Here is a 16,622-nt window from a genome sequence, read left to right on the forward strand (position 1 = left end):
GCACCACTCCAAGAAGCACCTTTGCCAATGCTGTGTCGGAAGATGCTGGTTTACACCGAATACAGACACAAAATGCTGAAGTAACTCAGCAGGTCTACGCAGAACATGTGTAGCCAAATGGAATAAGGTCTGAGGAACGGTCTTGGGTCCGAGGAAGGGTTTTCACCCGAAACGTCTCCTATTCCATTTCTCTAGAGTTGCTGCCTGACCCACTGAGTTACTCCAGCATTTTGTGTCTATCTTTGCCAAAGTTATTTGATAACTATCATCTCAAAAGGAAAAGCTTGCTATTTATAGATACACAGTCAATAGGTGCAGGAGTAGGCCAATCGGCCCTTCGAGCCAGCATCACCATTCAATGTGATCATGGCTGATCATCCACAAACAGTGCCCCGTTCCTGCCTTCTCCCAATATCCCTTGATTCTGCTAGCCCTGAGAGCTCTATCTAACTCACTTTTGAATGAATCCAACGAACCGGCCTCCACTGCCTTATGGGGCAGAGAATTCCACAGATTCACAACTGTCTGTGTGAAAAAGTTTTTCTCATCTCAGTTCTAAATGGACTACCCTTTATTCTTGCACTCTGGCCCCTAGTTCCAGACTTCCCCAACATCGGGAACATGATTCCTGCATCTAACGTCTCCAATCCCTTAATAATTTTATATGTTTCCATAAGATCCCCTCATTCTTCTAAATTCCAATGAATACAAGCCCAGCCGCTCCATTCTTTCATCATATGACAGTCCCGCCATCCCGGGGATTACCCTTGTGAACCTACGCTACACTGCCTCAATAGCAAGGATGTCCTTCCTCAAATTAGGAGACCAAAACTGCACACAATACTCCAGTTGTGGTCTCACTCGGGCCCTGAACAACTGCAGAAGGACCTGCTTCTTCCTATACTCAGCTCCTCTTGTTATGAAGGCTAACATGCCATTAGCTTTCTTCACAGCCTGATGTACCTGGATGCTTACTTTCAGTGACTGGTGTACAGGTCTTGTTGCACTTCCCTTTTTCCTAATCTTGAGGGCCTGTGGATAACTCCCATTAGGGTCTTTTTACCCTTACAATGTCTCAGTTCTATTCACAATGACTCTACATCTTCTGATTCTATGTCACCCCTCGCAAGGGACTGCGTTTTATTTCTTACCAACAGAGCCACCTCTGCCCACCTGTCTGTCTTTTCGATCGGATGTATAACCCTGAATATTCATCCTATGGGGATTTCCAGCTCGTGCAAGTAAACAAACACTTCCATCCTTCAAAATCACTGAGCACTTGATCTCTATTTAAATAACAGACCCAAAGCCAGATATTAGGCTGCAGTAAAATGTAGACACATTGAACAGCAGAAACCAGAGCCCCGGGAGAAAGCCATGTGGTCACAGGGAGAACATACAAACACCATACAGAAAGCCCCCAATGTCAGGATTGAATCTGGGTCTCTGGCGTTATGAGATTCGCCACTTTTTGAGATCAATGTCATCACTCAATTTATAGTTGGCAGGTGAGCAAGTGTTTGCCAAAAACTACCACATCCCCGAGATAAATGAGCCTGCTTGTGTTCAGACAGGAATGATCCCATGAATGAGTAGTTTAACCTACAGTCAGCGTTTGATGGCACTGGGCCTGCACTCGCTGGAATTTACAAGAATGAGGGGGACCTCATTGATACATACAGAATAGTGAAAGGCTTGGATAGAGTGGGTGTGGAGAGGATGTTTCCCCTAGTGGGAGAGTCTAGGACCAGAGGTCATAGCCTCAGAATTAAAGGATGTTCTTTTAGGAAGGAGATGAGGAGAAATCTCTTTAGTCAGAGGGTGGTGAATCTGTGGAATTCTTTGCCACAGAAGGCTGTGGAGGCCAAATCAGTGGATATTTTTTAAGGCAGAGATAGATAGATTCTTGATTAGTACAGGTGTCAGTGGTTATGGGGAGAAGGCAGGAGCCTTCTCCCCATAACCACTGACACCTGTACTAATCAAGAATCTATCTATCTCTGCCTTAAAAAATATCCACTGACTTGGAGTTAGGAGGGAGAGATAGATCAGCCATGATTGAATGGCGGAGTAGACTTGATGGGCCGAATGGCCTAATTCTACTCCGATCACTTCTGACCTTATGACAAAGCTCACAGTGGCTTGGCCAAGTCATAGTTAGGGGATGGTTTCTGATGCCGGTCACCACTGCTGGAGGAAAAGTGCACAAATATAAAACAAGCCAAAAACTGAACTTGAACTGACCTGTGCAGCAATGGCCCTGGCTGTTTTACTGTTGTCTCCTGTCATAAGCACCACTTCCAGTCCCATCATTCTCAGAGTGTGGACAGCCAATTCTGCTTCTGGCTTCACAATGTCAGCAATTGCTATCATTGCACACAGTACACCTGTTTTTGTTAGAAAAAACATGTGGACAACTCAATTAAATTGTGCGTGCGCATCTGTGCGCGTACGTGACTGTCTGTGTGTACTCTCCGTGTGTGCGCCTCTGTGTGTGTGTGTGTGTGTGTACTCTCCGTGTGTGCGCCTGTGTGTGTGTGTGTGTGTGTGTGTGTGTGTGTGTGTGTGTGTGTGTGTGTGTGTGTGGTGCGGGGGTGCGTGTGCATGCATGGTGTGTGTGTGTGTGTGTGTGTGTGTGTGTGTGTGTGTGTGGGGTGGCGTGTGTGTGTGTGTGTGTGTGTGTGTGTGCGTGTGCATGCATGGTGTGTGTGTGTGTGTGTGCGTGTGTTGTGTGCAGGTGTTGTGTGCGTGTGCGTTTGTGTGTGTGTGCATGCGTGCGCGCGCGCATATCTGTATAAACACATGCATAGAAGAAAACATAAATTATTTTACTTTCAAAGCTTTTTAATGCATAACGGCTGTGGTTTAATTTTGATTTGGTCTATTTTCCTTGTTTGGGTGATCTGGTCATTTGCAGACAGATGCTGCAATCCAGAACAATAAGCAGGTCTGGTACCAGGTCTCAACCTGAAACGCCGACCACTCCCTTCGTCCCCACAGATGCTACATATTTTTGCATGTCACTTTTAAAATTTGATTTCAAACGAATGGCTGATCTGCTGTGCCATGTTAGTTTAGTTTAGTTCAGAGATACAGCGCAGAAACAGGCCCTTCGGCCCCACCGAGTCCGCGTCGACCAGCGTTCCCCGTACACTAGCACTATCCTACACACTGGGGACAATTTACAATTTTTACCAAAGCCAATTAACCTACAAAACCTGTACGTCTTTGAAATGTGGGAGGAAACCGGAGCATCCGGAAAGAAGCCCATGCAGGTCACGGGGAAAACGTACAAACTCCTTACAGCCAGCACCCATAGTCAGGATCGAACCTGTGTCTCTGGCGCTGTAAGGCAGAAGCTTTAACGCTGCTCCAACATGCTGCACCATCTTATTCCAGGATGGTGTTGAAAATGTCTCCAGTGACATGCTGGAGACACAGTTCAATTGCAACCATATTACTGCCATTATCTTGCCAAGAACATGACCGTTCCAGCAACAATATAACAGCGTGCCGTTTGATTACTGGGACAAGAAAATACAATACAATCCTGGTTGGGGTTTAACGCTCAAGTGTGTTAGTTCTCCTCCCATGGTAGAGAGTGTTTGACTGCTATGAGAGACTGATCATACCATACGATAGAACTTTATTATCCAGAGGGAAACTGATCTGCCAACAGTAGCAAAAAACACAAAATATATGAAATATTAAATTAATGTGACGAGTGGAAAGGCTTGGGGGATGTGCAAGGATTGGGGGGGAGGGGTCAGTCTCAGTCTACCCCACAACAGAAGGGGGAGGAGTTGTACAGTTTGACAGCCACAGGGAAGAAGGATCTCCTGTGGCGTTCTGTGCTGCATCTTGGTGGAACCAGTCTCCTCAGATTGACCAGTGTGTCATGGAGGGGGTGAGCTGTATTGTCCAGGATGCTCCGCAGTTTGAGGAGCATCCTCCCCTCCAACACCAACCTCCCGTGAACCAAACCTCCGCCCCCAGGACGGAGCCAGCCTTCCCGGTGAGTTTGTCGACCAGCCTTACCGTCCACAGTGACCAGTATGGCCGTGTGGCCCTGGCTCTCGTGTTCGGTCATGCAACTGTCCACGTCTTTACTGATGTCGAGCCCATTCCTCTTCATCCACTCGCGGTTTCCAATAAGTACTGAAAAGCTCGGAGATTTCCCCGAGCCTGCAGCAGCAAAAGAAATAGAAATAAATAAATACATAAATGTCGCCCGTTATCACAGTACAGCCATGCATCCAACACGTTTGCTTTGTTGCTGCTTGTGTGTGTATAGAGGGGTGAGAAACGGCCAGGAGGAGGAGCGGAAAGGAACAAGGTGATGGGGCGGTGGGAGAAAGGTGCGTGCACCAGTATTTAGTTTACTTTATGTCTGAAGAAAGGTTATTATTTAGTCTGAAGAAGGGTTGCGACCCGCAACGTTGCCTATTTCCTTCGCTCCATAGATGCGGCCTCACCCGCTGAGTTTCTCCAGCATTTTTTTTATTTTGTCTGAAGAAGGGTTGCTACCCGAAGCGTTGCCTAGTTTCCTTCGCTCCATCGATACTGCCTCACCCGCTGAGTTTCTCCAGCATTTTTGTCTACCTTTAGTTTCGAGATAGGAATACTTTATTGTGATGAGGCACAGTAAAGTTGTTTGTTTGCATACGTAATGTGCACAAATAGCAGCCACCTACACTGCTGACAAAGTTGCAAAGCACGCCGGCTCCCCTTTTTGTGTGTGTGTGTGCGTGTCCCCCCCCGCCCCCCCCCGCCCGCATTGTCCTTCGTTCCCCCCCCCCCCCCCCCCCCCCCACCTCCCACTATGGCTTGAATTGGAATTACTCAGGTTCGATCCTTCTCCTGGCAGCCACTGAAGGGAAAGCAAGAAGCTACAAAGATTCCCACTGGATAGAAACATAGAAAATAGGTGCAGGTGTAGGCCATTCGGCCCTTCGAGCCTGCACCACCATTCAATATGATCATGGCTGATCATCCAACTCAGTATCCTGTACCTGCCTTCTCTCCATACCCCCTGATCCCTTTAGCCACAAGGGCCACATCTAACTCCCTCTTAAATATAGCCAATGAACTGGCCTCAACTACCCTCTGTGGCAGAGAGTTCCACAGATTCACCACTCTCTGTGTGAAAATGGATCATTCCCATGCAGTCATGCAACACAGTAAGGGGCCCTGCCCGAAAGGAAACATCGATTTCCACTTAGACCTTCCATAATAGTCCACAAATAATGAGAACGTTGGGGTGAAGGAAAGAGCGTTCACGTCGCGGCCCCGTCTCCACCAATCTTTCCACCACCACGCACAAGAAGCACAAGAAGCGACAAGACAGACACCATTGTATGCAGATGCCGAGACGTGTGTCCAGCTCTGGCTGAACAACTTCTAATCTTGTGTGTGGACTCGATAAGAAGAGGATTGAGACCGTTTGGGGAAGAGACGATCTCGCTGGTATCACGCAGCGGGGGGATTGTACGGTGACAGCTACTTACTCTCTGATGTGGGCTCTTGGATTACAGGGTGCAAAGCGTCGCCAGAGCTTCTCTCGTCGATCTGTATGAGCATCATGTTCCGCGCATTGTTCTGCTCCACTTCGGCGTTCTTGCCCTTCAACGCCGTTTCGATGTTGGAGACCCTGCACGTGATGCCGCATCCAGGGACAGCTTGGAAATCCGAACACGAGCCAAGCACATCTGAACCCAACTCCTGCAATGATCAAATACAAACAAGAGAGAGATCGAGTCAAGAGAGTTTATCGTCATGTGTTCCAGATAGGACAATGAAATTCTTGCTTTGCTTCAGCACAACAGGATATTGTAGGCATAAATACATAAATACAAATGGCGATAAATACAGGCACAAAGTTCTGGAGTCCGGCAGCATCTCTGGAGAACGTGGATAGGTGACATGTGGAGGAAGGAACTGCAGATGCTGGTTTAAACCGAAGATAGACACTAAAAGCTGGAGTAACTCAGCGGGACAGGCAGCATCTCTGGAGAGAAGGAATGCGTGACGTTTCGGGTCGAGACCGTTCTTCAGACTGAGAAGAGACTTCTTCCCAACCCGAAACGTCACCCATTCCTTCTCTCCGGAGATGCTGCCTGTCCCCAGGATTTTGTGTCCATCTGTGGCAGGCACGTGCTGTGAGTAATTACTCGGGGTAGGCAGTCAGTTGGCTTTTTAAAAATCTTAAACCGCGCATGCGCAGATTGTTCTCCTCTCCGTAAGCTGTCAGACGACTTTTATAAAGTCTTCAAAAACCATATCTCTTAATAAAGTACCGTATTTCCTGGCTTTGTTTCTTAAGATACTCTTAAGATAATGGCAAGCCATGTTTGAAAAACCCACCAATGAACCTGTGCTGCACATGGGCAGTAGGCTGCTGCACATGCACAGTATGCATAGACATAGACATAGAAATTAGGTGCAGGAGTAGGCCATTCGGCCCTGCGAGCCTGCACCGCCATTCAATATGATCATGGCTGATCATCCAACTCAGTATCCCGTACCTGCCTTCTCTCCATACCCTCTGATCCCCTTAGCCACAAGGGCCACATCTAACTGCCTCTTAAATATAGCCAATGAACTGGCCTCGACTACCCTCTGTGGCAGAGAGTTCCAGAGATTCACCACTCTCTGTGTGAAAAAAGTTCTTCTCATCTCGGTTTTAAAGGATTTCCCCCTTATCCTTAAGCTGTGACCCCTTGTCCTGGACTTCCCCAACATCGGGAGCAATCTTCCTGCATCTAGCCTGTCCAACCCCTTAAGAATTTTGTAAGCTTCTATAAGACCCCCTCTCAGTCTCCTAAATTCTAGAGAGTGTAAACCAAGTCTATCCAGTCTTTCTTCATAAGACAGTCCTGACATCCCAGGGATCAGTCTGGTGAACCTTCTCTGCACTCCCTCTATGGCAAGAATGTCCTTCCTCAGATTTGGAGACCAAAACTGTACGCAATACTCCAGGTGTGGTCTCACCAAGACCCTGTACAACTGCAGTAGAACCTCCCTGCTCCTATACTCAAATCCTTTTGCTATGAATTCCGCATTCCGCAGTACACATTCGACAGTGCAAAGGCAGAATTCAGCTCCCCTTGTCATGATGTGTTGAAGCTGCGTCGATGGAACGTGAGCTGCACGCACTTTCGTATATTACATGTGCTGCGAATGAAAGGCACGGAGAATTATGCCTACCTAGGAGATCGATCTCTTATGTAGGCATAATTCCCCCGTGCCTTTATTATTTATATTGAATAATTACCATTTTATAATTTTAGTCAGGGTAGGCCCTGGCGGCACGTGCCTGATCTGTGGAGAGGTGATATTTTGGGTTGGTAATCTTTCTTCTTCCCTTTTCCGACCCACGTCATTTGTGCCAACATACACAACAATTTCTGACTGCTCACCCTTCCCCCTTGAGAATGTTATGCAACCGCTCAGAGACACCCTGGACTCTAGCCACCAGGGAGGCAACACCTCATCCTGAAGTCTGGATTGCTGCCACCAGTGACAAAAGATCATCGACCTGAAAGGTTCACCCAGTTTCACTTTCAATGCGTGCCTGACTGAATATTTCTAACGCTTTCTATTTTCACTTCCTACAGGGCAGAATTCCAGGTTTACCTACTGCTTTGTCCGGCTTTAAAGAGATTTACAATCGACAGTTAATTAACAACAAATGTACAATTTAGTGGAGATCATAACCAGAGTGTTTTACTAAATCTAAGTAGAACATACAACAGTTTTGGTCTCCATATCTGAGGAAGGACATTCTTGCTATTGAGGGAGTGCAGCGTAGGTTCACCAGGTTAATTCCTGGGATGGCGGGACTGTCATATGTTGAAAGAATGGAGCGACTGGGCTTGTATACTCTGAAATTTAGAAAGATGAGAGGGGATCTTATTGAAACATATAAGATTATTAAGGGATTGGACACGCTAGAGGCAGGAAACAGGTTCCCGATGTTGGGGGAGTCCAGAACCAGGGGCCACAGTTTAAGAATAAGGGGTAGGCCATTTGGAATGGAGATAAGGAAAAGCTTTTTCACCCAGAGAGTTGTGAAATGGTGGAATTCTCTGCCACCAAAGGCTGTGGAGGCCAATTCACTGGTAATTTTCAAGAGAGTTGGATATAGCTCTTAGGGCTACCAGAATCAAGGGATATGGGGAAAAATCAGGAACGGGGTACTGATTTTGGATGATCAGCCATGATCATATTGAATGGCAGTGCTGGCTCGAAGGGCTGAATGACCTACTCCTGCACATATTTTCTATGTTTTCTATCGTATCTCGTCTACTTGAGTGTTAAATAAGCTCCGCTTCATCAATGACGAGTAATACAATACAAATATAAATTAAAAACTCTTCAAACTTTTTCTGGCAGCACCATGAGAGGCTTGCAGTTCTTCAATGTAAACGGCCACAAGAGGGAGCTCCTACATCTAGTCACTACTTTCAGAGCTAAGCTGCCCTGGACAGGAGACAACCTTTCACTTCAAGAGAGTCAAGTCAAGTCATAGGTACCGAAATGGAACAATGAAATTCTTACTTGCGGCAGCACAACAGTTTGTAAACACAGTACTCAACAGGTAACACAATAACAAACAAAACTAAAACTAGACCAGTCTGAAGAAGGGTCTCGACCCGAAACGTCACCCATTCCTTCCCTCCAGAGATGCTGCCAGTCACGCTGAGTTACTCCAGCTTTTTGTGTCTATCTTCGATTTAAACCAGTGTCTGCAGTTCTTTCTTAAGCAAAACTAAAGTTCAATTAAAAAAACCCAACTAATATAGTGCAAAGGACAACAAAGCTCAAAGTCTCTAGTGTAACCAAGATAGTTTGAATCACAAATCAAAGGAGAATCCATCAGTACTGAGAAAGGCTGGGTGATGCCTGTTTATATGTTGGCTCTGTGGAACAGCCCTTGTTTTGGATCTTCTCCCCCAACTCATTCTCCACTACATCCACAGCTGATATTGACTTTGGAGAAACAGGCCCTTTGGTTCACCGAGACCGAGCCAACCAGCGATCACCTCATACACTAAGGCAACGTCTCCTGCCGGTATCGCGGGGTTACATTACTTGGAGCGGGGCCTAACATCGCCCCGTGTGGCTTAACGGCCGCAGGACTTACCATCGCCTGCCGGGGGCTTTAACATCGGGAGCCCCAGTTCGCTTTGACGCTGCAGTTGGACTGCTGGACAAAGGGAAGAGATAAGACTTTTGCCTTCCATCACAGTGAGGAGGTGTTGGAGATTCACTGTGATGGATGTTACTGTAAACTGTGTTAAGTGTGGGTCTTGTTTTTTAAAATATAATTTTAAGACTGTAGAAAATGCAATACCAAGCTGTTTGAATGACAATAAAAGGCATTCTATTTTATTCTATTCTATTCTATTCTATTCTATTCTATTCTAAGGACAATTTTACAATCTACAAACCCGTTATGCCTTTGAAGTGTGGGAGAAAACCGGAGCACCTGAAGAAAACCCACGTGATCACAGGGAGAATGTACAAACTCCGAACAGGCAGCAACCATAGTCAGGATTGAACCCGGGACTCTGGCGCTGTGAGGCAGCAACTCTACCACTGTGCCACCCTTAAATCTTCCTGTGCCCATCCAGAACTCATTAGTTTTATCCCTTTTAGTTTAAGTGCTAGTGTAACTCAGTGGATCATGCAGTAACTCTGCAAGAACATGGATAGGTGATATTTCAGGTCGGGACTCCTCCCTTGTTTCTCCATAAATGTTACTGATTATTAGGGGTGATGTGGATAATAGTAAATTAACCAACAGAAAATATTGGACAAGAATCTACAAAATGGCTTTTTACATATCCATGTTCTGCAGCTTGAACTGCTGAGTTACCCCAGCTCTTTGTGTCCTTCGATATCTTCCTGCGTTCCTGTTTTACTGGGGATATTGAAACTGAACACACAATCCAGCCATTAATTGGTAGTTTTTACTCCGATTGATGTCCCCGAGTCAGGGTGGCACGGTAACGAAGCAGTAGAGATGCTGCCTTACAACGCCAGAGACCCAGGTTCCATCCTGACTGCAGGTGCTTGTCTGTACGGTCGGGACCCTTCTTCAGAAGTTTAGTTGGTCTGAAGAAGGGTCTCGACCCGAAACGTTGCCTATTCCTTCTCTCCATAGATGCTGCCTCACCTGCTGAGTTCCTCCAGCATTTTGGTCCGCCTGCCATTTTACCAATCATCACTTGAATATAATTGAGTGGAGAGATCATACCTGTTTACAGTACTTGGTTACTGCTACACCCAGAGGATGCTCACTGTTTGTTTCTGCTGTGCCAATGATGGCCAATAGCTTCATTTCGGATATGTGGCCACTCTCCGCGTACATCTTCAAGTTCATGACCCTAGGAGTTCCATGAGTGATTGTTCCGGTTTTATCAAAAACCACCGTGTTAATCTGGAGAAATTAAAAACTTGATTATAATCCATTGAAACATCAATGCCAGCTCAAACCAATCCACTTAACCGAATGACACTTCAGAATGGACAATCCGAGAAACTAGTTTGAATTTTGCAAGCAAAGGAACAAATAAGTGCTGGAAGAACTCAGCGGGTCAGGCAGCATCTATGGAGAACAGGGATAGGTGATGTTTCGTGGGGGAATTGTTCAATCTATCTACAAGTCTATACATTTAAAAAAAACTAAGTTCAGACAGTAGATCACTATTAAAAGCAACCAGTTACTGTGGTGAGAAATTAGTTTGGTCAGGCAGATCATCATTTAGAATTATGATCAGAGAAATATATATGTGAAGAACATATCTTTTTTCAATTGCCTTATGTTTCACAACAATTGGAAAGGAATTTGAAAGAACTGTGCTGAACATTACATTAATTTGAATTCTAATTTTTTGCTGTAAAGAACATATAATACTTAATGCTATCATTTAAATGGTAAAAAGAATGGTAAAAGTTCAGAATTATGATCTGATTGGGTGGAGCCAAGAAACAGCAATAAAGCCGAAACTAAATTGATGTGGGTGGATGTTAACTGTTGGCTACTTGTAATATTGGAGATTTATTTATGCAAGTTATTCCCTTTATCATGTACACTGTACACTGTGGACGGCTCGATTGTAATCATGTATTGTCTTTCCGCTGACTGGTTAGCACGTAACAATAACTTTTCACAGGTAGAGGTAGACTGTAGTTCAGGACTGCAGTCTGGTAGCGGGGTGTGTGCAGACAAGGACATTACAAGGACATTACAGCCTGTTGTTGCACTGACCTTGTGTGCCATCTCCAGTGGCTCCCCTCCCTTGATCAGGATCCCATTCTGTGCCCCGACTCCGGTCCCCACCATCACGGCCGTGGGAGTTGCCAGTCCCAACGCACAGGGGCAGGCGATGCACAGCACAGTGATGGAGGCTTGGAATGCAAAGCGCACGATCACTTCCGGCCGGGACAAGCTCGTGTTGTAACCCTGAGCATAACAGAGGCAGAAAAAATAAAAATAAAATCTAAGCAGACCGCGTCACGGTGGTGCAGCAGTAGAGTTGCTGTCTGACAGCGAATGCAGCGCTGGAGACCCGGGTTCGGGTGCTGTCTGTACGGAGTTTGTACATGTTTGTAGGTTAATTGGCTTGGTAAATGTAGAAATTGTCTCTAGTGGGTCTAGGATGGTGTTAATGTGCGGAGATCGCTGGCCGAAGTGCCAGTTTCCGTGCTGTACCTCTAAACTAAACTAAAAATTAAACTAAATCAGTTGGACAGAAGAGCCTGTTTCTACGCTGTATGTCTCTCTGGTTTTTATTCCACTTCTAACAAAGAAATAGGAATGTGTGTGGCCCATTTAACTCAGAGAATCTGCATCGCCATTCAATGGGATAATGGCTAATGTCAAAACAAGGAACTTCAGATGCTGGTTCACAAAGAAAAGAACAAAGTGCTGGAGTAACAAAGGTCAGGCAGCATCTTCCCCCACCCCCCACCAGAATCATTTTGAAGAAGGGCCAGGCAGCATCTGAGGAGTGGTAAATAATTAATGGTTCAGGCCCAGAGCTTGCAGTGCCGGTGACCCGGGTTCTATCCCGACTAGGATGTTGTCTGTACAGAGTTTGTACGTTCTCCCCGTGACCTGCGTGGGTTTTCTCTGAGATCTTTGGTTTCCTCCCACACTCCAAAGACGTACAGGTTTGTAGGTTATTTGGCTTGGTATAAATGTAAGATTGTCCCTAGTGGGTGTAGAGTTGCGTTAATGTGCGGGGATCGCTGGACGGCACGGACTCGGTGGGCCAAAGGGCCTGTTTCCGCGTTGTATCTCTAAACTAAACTGTTAATAAATTTCCACACTGCCTACTTTAACCTCAGTGTGCAACGCAAGCAGAAATTTTCCAGTGATTTTAGGCGTTTTTTCCTGCCAATGACGATACTCACCGGGAAGTATTTTTCCACAAGCTCGAAGTTGAGAAATCCAATGATGATCCAGGCAATCAAAGCAGTAACAGAAACACCAACGATGAATGGAACAAAGTATCCGCTCAACTTATCCGCAAACTGTTGAATGGGAGCCTGAAAAGTAAATTGTGGATTCTCATGTAACTTTACTTTGCAGAACTAGTGTATTAAACCTGTAGACACAATAAATGTGTTCAAAGAAGGAACTGCAGATGCTGGAAGATCGAAGGTACACAAAATTGCTGGAGAAACTCAGTGGGTGCAGCAGCATCTATGAAGTGAAGGAAATAGGCGACGTTTCGGGCCGAAACCCTTCTTCAAGCGAAGGAAATAGGCGACGTTTCGGGCCGAAACCCTTGAAGAAGCGTTTCGGCCCGAAACGTCGCCTGTTTCCTTCGCTCCATAGATGCTGCTGCACCCGCTGAGTTTCTCCAGCATTTTTGTGACACAGTAAATGTCGTGGTTAGCAAAAGGTTGCTCAATCTTCAACAAGGGTCATGCAAGGTCAGCAAGTCACGTTATCAGTTTGTATCACAACGATAAACCACAGATTAGTCTTTGTGTAACTCAGGGTGCAGCGTTGCACCAGGAACAACTGGGCCTTGAAAAAGACCCCAAACCTGGCGACTCTGTGTACTGAAGATGCACACAAAATGCTGGAGTAACTCAGCAGGACAGGCAGCATCTCTGGAGAGAAGGAATGGGTGATGTTTTGGGTCAAGACCCTTCTTCAGGCTGAAAGTCACAGGAAAGGAAAATGAGCGATATAGGCGATGATGTAGAGAGATATAGAGTATATGAATGAAAGATATGCAAAAAAAGTAACAATGATGAAGGAAACGGGCCATGGTTAGCTGTTTGAGAAACTCAGCGGGTGCAGCAGCATTTATGGAGCAAAGAAAATAGGCGACGTTTCGGGCCGAAACCCTTCTTCAGTCGCCTATTTTCTTCGCTCCATAGATGCTGCTGCACCCGCTGAGTTTCTCCAGCAATTTTGTGTACCTTCGATCTTCCAGCATCTGCAGTTCCTTCTTGAGCACATGGTTAGCTGTTTGCTGGGTGAGAACAGAAAGCTGGAGTGAAACTAGTGCACTGAACTAGTCTCGTTCACTAAACTAATCGACTAGTGTGTGCGGCACAGTGGCACAGCTGATCACGCTGCTACCGGACAACGTCAGCTGGTTCAATGCTGACCTCGGGTGAGTCCCTCAGTCGATGGAGGGGGCAGTTCTGATGAAGAGAGGGATGGTGTCCCACAGTCTAGGTGCTGCAACCGCAAAAGAGCGGTCACCCCCGAGCTTAAACCTAGACCGCGGGATAGTCAGTAGCCCCAAGTCGGCCAACCTGAGGGACCTGGAGGCAGAATGGTGGGTTAGAAGATTTTTGATATAGGAGGGGGCAAGCTCGTTAAGGGCTTTGTAAACGAATAAGAATCCTGGCAAGGTCCCAAAAGCCAACAATGCTACTTTCTAGAGTTCTAGAGGGGAAATGAAATGTTTAAAATGGCAATACTGGCTATCTTTATCCATTATAGACCAACGGATGAATTATTTGAAGCAGGAAATTCAACATGTATCCACAGGGGCACCCCCCTTTCCATTCCCATCCAAAATGGAAAACCGAGCTGTTCCGAACAGGGCTAGAATTCGCCCAAGTTACAAAGACGAACCTAATCACGGATTGAGGCACAAAATGCTGGAGAAACTCAGTGGTTCAGGCAGCATCTCTGGAGAGAAGGAATGGGTGACGTTTCGGGTCGAGACCCTTCTTCAGACGGAGAGTCAGGGGAGAGGGAAACCAGAATGAAACGGTTCAGAACAAACCACAGCCGGCGCCGACGAAACGCTTCAGAACAAATTTGAACCTTCACACACCTCTAGTTTCCCCTCTCCCCTGACTCAGTCTGAAGAAGGGTCTCAACCCGAAACATCACCTATTCCTTTTCTCCGGAGATGCTGCCTGACCCGCTGATTTACTCCAGCACTTTGTGTCTATCTGCATTGTAAACCAGCATCCGCAGTTCCTTCCTACACTCGAATCCCAGGGAGATCGTTTCAAGACATGGGCATGGATGCTTGATGGATGTGCGTCTTACTCTAAAGGGTCTCCCTTTCTCCAACTCCAGTGAGGTCACTCACCAGCAAAAAGCATTGACAATGGTCATACCTTGGAGGTCTGTGCTTCTTCAACCAGCTTCACGATTTGGGAGAGGGTGGTTTCTGAGCCAACATGAGTAGCTTCAATCAGCAAAGACCCATGCTGATTGATAGAGCCTGCAATAACACTGCTGCCCAGCTTTTTAGTGACAGGCATCGCTTCACCTAAAACAATGCAAGACAGAAGTGACACAGTATTGAAACATTAGCACTAAAAGCATTTTGTTAAATTCAACAGATTTATTTGAAAACTGTCCCATAACAGCGACTCGCTCTACATCTTTCCAGTGAAAGTTCGGCCAAGCGACACACCATCTATGAGGGGTGTTTCGGGTTACGGGGGGGGGGGAAGGCAGGAGAATAGGGTTGAGAGGGAAAGATAGATCAGCCACGATTGAATGGCGGAGTAGACTTGATGGGCCGAATGGCCTTATTCTGCTCCAAGAACTTATGAATAGATTATACCTTTGGGTTAGTAAGTTGCAGATCAGTAACACAGTTAAATAGGTTTCATTTATCAGAATTCAACAAAGAGGCAAGCAAGGGGTAAACCACAAGGCGCTGGAACGACTCAGTGGGTCAGGCAGCATCTGTGGAGGGAACGTTCAGATGACATTTCAGGTCAGGACCCTTCTTCACACCAATGAGTGGATCAGTGTGAAAGGTCCCGACCCAAAACAATGATTGATGAGGGTAGGGTGGTAGATGTTGTCTACGCAGATTTTACATGGATACCAAATGTACAGGCTTGTAGGGTGGCAAGTAAAAATTGTAAATTATTCCTCGTGTTCAGGATAGTGCTAGTGCGAGGGTGATCGCTGGTTGGCGTGGATTTAGTGGGCCGAAGGGCCTGTTTCCACGCTGTGTCCCTAAGATCTTCGAGGGATTTTTTGGAATTTATTTTATTAGAAGCAATTGTACAGGGGTAAGGCAATTGACATAACAGTTATACAATTATTGTACAGCTTCATTTTTAATGTTAAAACCTAAACAAAAAGAGAGAAAAGAGAGAAAAAGGAAGAGAATGAAGAAATAGAATAAGAGAAAGCACGAAAAAGACCCCTCAGCTACCAAAGAAGTGCAAGAGAAAAGAAAAGAAATAAGAAAAGAGAAGATGGAGATATACTCCCCCCTCACCCATCCCTGGCATTGGGTTTAAATTTGTGTTGTTGCAGAAATTCAGTAAAAGGGAGCCATGTCATCTCTAAGATCTTCTAATGCATCTTCAACATTGCTCAGCCGCACGTTCCCACCCCACCCTGGAAGCTAATGTTGGGCAACACTCTCTCATTGCTCTGGCTGAAAACTTCAAGACAACTAGATTATTTTGGAAAACAAAATGCTCCTGGAATCACCAGCTCACAAACCTATGTGTGGCATTTTTAGAGAACCTATATTGAGTTTTCGATTAATACCCCCCCCCCCCCCCTCACTCGTCGAAGACTTGGAAACATCCATATTGTGCCGCATTCACAGACTCACGAGTAGACTTTCTCCTTACCGGTGATCAGAGCTTCATCAGCCATCGAATGCCCCTCAATCACTTTGCCATCGACGGGGAATTTACCTCCAGGGACCACCTTGACGATGTCTCCGCGCTGCACCAACTCCACATCAACATGCTCTTCACTGAGGACCCAGCAGGGAAAAAGAAAATAGTCGTCACATGGGTCACAGGCAATTTCATGTGTGTTTTTGGATACAATTTTTTGGATAATATGCACACCTTAAAATGGAATGGTTACTGTCTATCTTCACTATAGTTGCCTCAGTTGCCTGCAATGACATCAGCTTTGCAAGTGCTTCTGACGTCTTGCTCTGTAATAAGAAAAATGGCGTAGCATTTAAAAATCCAACAATTAAAAATTTACAAATTCATAAGATCTGAAGTCATAGCTGTCCAGCCCATCAGATCTACTCCGCCATTCAATCATGGCTGATCTATCTCTCCCTCTCAGCCCCATTCAATCGTGGCTGATCTATCTCTCCCTCTCAGCCCCATTCTCCTGCCTTCTCCCCATA

At 46.0% G+C, this 16,622-nt stretch overlaps 1 protein-coding gene across 4 annotated transcripts in view; it reads right to left on the reverse strand.

The window, feature by feature from the left end:
* atp7a (ATPase copper transporting alpha) overlaps positions 1 to 16,622 on the reverse strand; it is an 81,402-nt gene that overhangs the window by 12,563 nt on the left and 52,217 nt on the right. For all 4 annotated transcript variants that reach the window (XM_055643522.1, XM_055643523.1, XM_055643524.1 and 1 more), the window contains 9 exons: positions 16,327 to 16,418; positions 16,102 to 16,229; positions 14,611 to 14,765; positions 12,424 to 12,558; positions 11,276 to 11,470; positions 10,262 to 10,444; positions 5,508 to 5,721; positions 4,039 to 4,185; positions 2,245 to 2,387 (listed from right to left, as the gene is read on the reverse strand). In XM_055643522.1, the coding sequence (XP_055499497.1) occupies positions 2,245 to 2,387; positions 4,039 to 4,185; positions 5,508 to 5,721; positions 10,262 to 10,444; positions 11,276 to 11,470; positions 12,424 to 12,558; positions 14,611 to 14,765; positions 16,102 to 16,229; positions 16,327 to 16,418 (1,392 nt within the window). The remainder of the gene's footprint in view (positions 1 to 2,244; positions 2,388 to 4,038; positions 4,186 to 5,507; positions 5,722 to 10,261; positions 10,445 to 11,275; positions 11,471 to 12,423; positions 12,559 to 14,610; positions 14,766 to 16,101; positions 16,230 to 16,326; positions 16,419 to 16,622) is intronic.

Source organism: Leucoraja erinacea, chromosome 12, assembly GCF_028641065.1.
Source record: "Leucoraja erinacea ecotype New England chromosome 12, Leri_hhj_1, whole genome shotgun sequence".
Classification (NCBI taxonomy): domain Eukaryota; kingdom Metazoa; phylum Chordata; class Chondrichthyes; order Rajiformes; family Rajidae; genus Leucoraja; species Leucoraja erinaceus.